Genomic DNA, 6,824 nt, shown 5'->3' on the forward strand with positions numbered 1-6,824 from the left:
TAAAAACCTGCATATCCTCGCTTAGGGGAATCGTGAAAAAAATCTCCGGATGACTCAGCGTTGTTGTTGAAGGACTGTCATTATACGAGTAAACAAAATGACAAAACAAATCTGTTTGTCATGCAAAATATTTCGAAATATTGGATCTTTAGGTCCCGTACCCGTCTTTGTTATGATATGAATACCCTTTTTATATCCTGCATCAAACTTTTTCCAAAGAAATAATCTGACATAAGAAATTAATTCTACAATAAGTCATTACGTTGGTAGTTGTGTGCAAAAGTTGCGCGAGATTTTTTTCTAAATGACCATATATGGGCACAGCTTTTGAAATAATAATCTCATTATATATTTTGAATGACAAATTGCAACAAATTCTTGTCGAATTTTTTCAGTTGCAAAGATAAATGTCAAGTTTGACTTTTGAGTAGCTAAGAAGATTTTCAAATATTTACGTCCAAATTTCATTCAATGTCTGATGATGCATTAGCTCGTTTGAATAGATGAAAAATAAATTAAGATTATGGGACTAGCAACTATCGTTTAGTAGTCAGACCACTAATTACTCCCTCTAATTTAGAACGTAGCCCTTCTCTGACACAAAATAGTGTTTTTAATGTCATTGTTTACTTAAACTAACCAACAAATTTGCAGAAATGAAACTTTTGGTGAAAGAGAAATAGATTTAGACCATTTTGAGACAAAACTTACATGTCTAATAGTTTGCATTAAAAATTGAGGATTAATGCGCTCCATAGTATACTAATTTAAGATTTCCAGAAAACCAGGGGTTATTTTTGGAGTACCTATCTTTGAAGGTCATTTTTTTTGTTAGAAGGCTTTAAAGGTATGTTGAAAATTGGCATGCAGAAAGCTGCTACATGTACAATTCAGGATATACCTGGTTTCTATGAAGTTAAACTTAAGGTAAAATATTTAGAAAGCTGTGAAAATTGAAAAATTTTGTTGAACAGATAGGGATATTTAATAGACCACTTTCGAGTTCATCAGTCACCGGAAAAAAACTCGTCAATTATACGCGCCTTTGTGACGTCATTTACCAGATAGAGGGGCTCGCCTGTATCCTTGCACTATGAACGTTCATCAAGCGTCTTAGTGATCGTCATTGTGCAGGATAAATTAGAGATAAAGAATTGTTCAATAGGTACTTAATCACAATTCCCTAATGACAGCGGTACAGATTGTCAATTATGAGAATTCTATTTGCCGAATAATTCGTGCAATATAGCTTTATAGTTTTTCAACCACTCGCTCAACATTGAAACGGAAGTCACGACGCACCTAAACGCACTAGTGACGTTCACTAAAACTAAAGTTTTTGACGGAAATGCATCGAACTCGAAAGTTGTCTATTGGTGTCTGACACCTTTAAGCGAAATGCGGTGAAACCCCAAAATCAGAAAATGATTGTTTTTGTTTTGTTCTAACTGATAAATAGAAATGATACTTACCACATTTTAATTTGTTTTGGGCCAAACAGTCAGATTTTGAAAATGTATAGCCTTAAAACTGCATTTGAGCTATTTTTAGCTTTTCCCACCCTGACAATATGCTTTTATATAAAAAAAAATGTCCTAAATTGTTATAAATGGATAGTAAGTTGTTTCTGTGATGTTAAACATTAAAACATAGGTTCCATACCCTATATCATTGCGTTATACCATGTATTTGGCAGATAACTTAGCCTGATGTAAGCACTGCATAAACTCACAAAAATCCCATTCATAATCTCAAATGAAAGTTTTATATCTTTAATTTTATTCGCTGATAGTAAATAAAAACAGTTAAATGACCATGACCATACTTTTGATCAGTAATAGTCCCATTACTGATACAAGGTGAAGAAAAAAAAAAGGGGGGGGGGGCAACTTTCCATGACTCTCTAATACCTTAGATTTTTTACTAGACTCTTTGTAAAAATAGTGAAAAGTCTATAAAGTAGTAGAACAAACAAGAAAACATCAACAAAAACTGATTTTGATTATAATTGCAAGTTTATGTTACCGTAGTCCAAAATGAAATTTCTCTGAAAAAAGATAATATAAATAAAAAGTAAAATCACAAAAATACTGAACTCAGAGGAAAATCAATTCGGAAAGTTCATAATCACATGGCAAAATCAAATAACAAAACGCATCAAAAACGAATGGACAAGAACTGTCATATTCCTGACTTGGTACAGGCATTTATAAATGTAGAAAATGGTGGATTGAACCTGGTTTTAAAGCTAGCTAAACATCTCACTTGTACGACAGTCGCATCAAATTCCATTATATTGACAACGATGTGTGAACAAAACAAGCAAAAACAAAAGGCAAAAATGTCACAAATAGGGGTAAATAGTCTAATTCGGTAGGTCACATTCGTGAAAAGGGAACGGGATTGTAGTTACGACATAAGGAACATATCCGATATCATCTGTGAAACGGATATTCCATAACGGTCAACCAACTCGTGATGGCGTCCGTAAAATTTACAAAGTGATGATTTCAACTGCACTACTTGGAACTCTTGGTTTAAAAATGAAAATTTACACAATTTGGAAACTGAAATCATCTCTTTTGTCGTAAATTTTTGTTTTCAACCGACCCTCATAGTCAATTTGTAGATATAAGTCATAATCAAATGGCAAAATCAAAAGCTCAAACACATCAAACGAAAGGATAATAACTGTCATATTCCGGACTTGGCACAGGCATTTTCTTATGTAGAAAATGGTGGATTGAACCTGGTTTTATAGCTAGCTAAACCTCTCACTTGTATGACAGTCGTATTGCGATATGCCATATGGTAGGTCAATGTTAATATATACTAGTATGCTTGTCTTCAATGCTTGCTTATTTTATATCTTTCCTTGAATATTTTATCATCCTTATGCATGTACAGTGCAAAACCAAAAGTATTCGTCACCCTTTATTTTTTGCTTTATAACATATAAAAACTCTTTTTCTCAACAGCACAAATATTGCATCCACGGTTGGATTTTTACAAACCAGATGTTGAAAGAAGCAGAATACTAGTCTTAAGTATAATTGTCTATTTGGTCAAAATTTGGTATACAATTTGGTCTACAATAGATTTTGTTTTCTGCTGATGTTCACTTGTATGTTTTATTTGGTTGAAATATATAGCAAATTCCTGAACCAAAAATAATACTTGTATTTATATCATCATAAAATAAAAACGCTCCTCAAAAAAACGCTCCACAAAAAATGCAACTTTTAAACATGTGCACTTTTGCTTCACTTGATACCAAGATCAAACCAATTAGTTTATATGAATTACAAAGAGAACAATTCTAAGTGACGAATACTTACTACACAAGCTGTAAAACAAAGCACACGTTGTATCTGTAGTTTGGTACACATGGTTTGTATATATCCAAAGAGGAGGGTAAGAAAAAAACCCGAATGAGATAGATGGAAGTAAAGTATGCCACAATTTCGCATACGACATTATTGGTCTGACTCATTGAAAATAAATAAATTGTCTTACCGTTAATCCTGAGAGGGATTTCTCGTGAAATAAAGCAGCGTCTACTTGTTCCCTACTACCATTGCCATACAGATGGAACTCGATCCTGTAAGTCCCATAGTCTAACGTGTTGATGTCTGAAGGCGTTATATTAACGGAACCATTGTTATGTAAAGTATTTATCGTTCCGTTTATTGTAATACTTATGTCAGAGCTGATCACTGCTGTAAGAAGCTCTGCGTCTGCTTTTGTAAATGAGACTAGAACTTGTGTTGTGTTGCCCTCAAACGCTTTAATTTTATGGCCTCCAGGCAGTTGTATCTCAGCGTCAGCTATAAAATAAGTTACATGCATATATTTTAATATTACTTTATTGAAATTATTTAGTACCTAAAAGAGGGACGAAAGATACCAAAGGGACAGTCAAACTCATAAATCTAAAACAAACTGACAACGCCATGGCTAAAAATGAAAAAGACAAACAGAAAAACAATAGCACACATGACACAACATAGAAAACTAAAGAATAAACAACACGAACCCCACCAAAAAATAGGGGTGATCTCAGGTGCTCCGGAAGGGTAAGCAGATCCTGCTCCACATGTGGCACCCGTCGTGTTGCTTATGTGATTACAAATCCGATAAATAGTCTAATTCGGTAGGTCACATTCATGAAAGTGAAGGGGATTGTAGTTACGACGTAAGGAACATATCCGATATCATTTGTGAAACACGCTTAGTTATGATTATTTTTTTTAACTTTTTAATTCAAGCGTTGTTAATGACCCTTTTCAGATGAAAACTAGCGTCTGATGTCAAAATTGTCTTCCATTATGAACAGAATTATTCCTTCATAAATCATATGCCAGATGATATATTCAAACAGATTTTTCAAATAGACAAATCATTGCGTCAATTTGAAGTACTGTCTAGCATAATTTAGTTCAAATGAAAAGAATAAATTTAAAGATAAAACACTGTATTAATAACCTCAAATTAATTAAACAGAAATGCAATGTTGAGCTTACGGCACTGAAAAACTAAAATAAACATAGTGAACCATCTCATATGTAAGACCCAAAAAATCTACCAAATGTTCAGAACAGTCAACCATTAGTGCACCATCTCATGTTAATTAAAAGCACAGCGGAACCAACCAATATACCAAATTATCTCAATCGGGCAAAGATGACCTTAGATAAATTTGTCTATTTTATTAGGTTCTGTATGGTTATATAGCCTTTCACCTGTTTATATTATACTTTCTTGGCTGTCTAATATTCCGTTATAAGCATTCCTGATAAAGGTAAATCTAGAAAAGAGCTTCGGACGCTTTCTAATATTCCGCTCTGAGCATTCCTGATAAAGGTAAATCTAGAAAAGAGCTTCGGACGCTTTCTAATATTCTGCTCTGAGCATTCCTGATAAAGGTAAATCTAGAAAAGAGCTTCGGACGCTTTCTAATATTCCGCTCTGAGCATTCCTGATAAAGGTAAATCTAGAAAAGTTCGGACGCACTCAGTTTATAACGTGTTATTTTCATTTCTAGGGCATGTGTTTTAAATCATCAAATGGTCGTGTATGCAATTAAATAAAATACGCACTTGTTATACAGAGTTTACTAATATTATAATTCCTTACCTTCATATCCACAAAGAAACAGAAGTAACAATATCGGTACCATCATCATTCTATAGTTCTTCCAACTTAAAATCAAATAACAAATTAAAACTTATTTATCAAAACCAGCAGAAAAGTTAAACATTGATTAGTTGTCTGCTCAATCAAATTTGCTCATGCCAAAACTGTCATTTAAAATATACCATTTAAATTGGAACAGAGTAATTTAATAGGGAAATCAAAAACCAGGATGCTTATATTGATTATTATATTTAAACAACGATTCTATAATTTCAGTGGCATCATAACACGCCCATAGAAATATTGTATGTGTTGCTTTCCCATGAATTATAGATGGAAAGTTTCCAAAATGAATAATCTTCAGGAACATGTTCGTATTACAGATAAGGAAATGACTGATATAAACATATGGCATGTTACTTGATTTTAATTTAATACATTTTACTAACAACATGAACTCTGTTTACCCTCACAATCCTTTAAACCTTACAAACACAACGGTACAACTCCATGTAAATGTACAAAAATAGAATGTTCTAATATAATTTTATAATATAGAATATTGATTGTACTAAATAAAATAAATAACATTAAAGGACGTCGTATGCAAAGGAATAATCACTTAGAAAAGCATTTGTGTTTGTAAGTGTGACTGTCCGTTCTAAGAAGCTAGTCAAATAAGGGTACCTAACAATAAAGGCAAGCATTCTTACTTTATACACTGAAGAACAGGGAGAACGAACCCCGTACACGTACGCAAAAGAAAAAGTATATCATTAATTTTACATGTTCCTTTTAGTTACTAGTAAAAGATCATAATCATATCTAAATTGATTTAGTTGTATATAATTAGTTATCAAATGTACCAGGGTAATAATTTAGTACGCCATACGCGCGTTTCCTCTACATAAGACTCATCAGTGACGCTCATATCAAAATATTTATAAAGCCAAACAAGTACAAAGTTGAAGATCATTGAGGATCCAAAATTCCAAAAAATTGTGCCAAATACGGCTAAAGTAATCTATGCCTTGGAAAAGAAAATCCTTAGTATTTCGAAAAAATGTAAAGTTTTGTAAACAGGAAATTTATAAAAATGACCACATTATTGATATCCATGTCAACTAAATTCATGTAATGTCATAAGAAATTGCCTGTATAACTTGACATTAATTATTATCTTTTTCTTGGAGTAATGTCTTTCGTTGTTCTCTATTTAAAACGTCTATTCAGTAGTAGAACACAAGTTGACAGATATAAATAATAAGATATTTGTTAAACGGATCAATATGTAGCTGAACAGAAAATGTAAACCAAAATAGCCGTTTAATGGTTATTTGGAACATTGAAAATTAAAGCAGCATATACGGAACAAAGCTCCGCACATCTGAAAAAGGCAACATATAAGCCTAACATTAACATTGGACTGCAAAAAAATACTTATACGTTTAAGTGTATGCCTTAATATTAGCAGTGTGTCATTTTGGTTAGCTATTTCATTAAAATCTGCTGAACAGTGTCAAAAGTGTGCCTCAATATTTAAGGAATCTTGGGTTTAAACATTTAAAAATAGTTCTGCGCCTTATTATTGGTCTTAATTGTTGAAGTGTGAATGTGTTTAAATGTAATTATCATTCCTTTAGTTTTTATTCATTTTTCAGAACAATGTATGCGGATTCAGCCTTGGC

General features: G+C 32.6%; 1 protein-coding gene across 1 annotated transcript in view; it reads right to left on the reverse strand.

Annotated features, from left to right (window-relative positions):
* The window catches only part of LOC139488233 (uncharacterized), a 126,179-nt gene extending 120,884 nt beyond the window's left edge, over positions 1-5,295 (reverse strand). The window contains exons 1-2 of the mRNA XM_071273714.1: positions 5,137-5,295; positions 3,517-3,827 (exon numbers count right to left, since the gene is read on the reverse strand). Of these exons, the coding sequence (XP_071129815.1) occupies positions 3,517-3,827; positions 5,137-5,185 (360 nt within the window). The 5' untranslated portion in view covers positions 5,186-5,295. The remainder of the gene's footprint in view (positions 1-3,516; positions 3,828-5,136) is intronic.
* Between the last annotated feature and the right edge of the window lie 1,529 nt (positions 5,296-6,824).

Source organism: Mytilus edulis, chromosome 9 (assembly GCF_963676685.1).
Source record: "Mytilus edulis chromosome 9, xbMytEdul2.2, whole genome shotgun sequence".
Classification (NCBI taxonomy): Eukaryota; Metazoa; Mollusca; class Bivalvia; order Mytilida; family Mytilidae; genus Mytilus; species Mytilus edulis.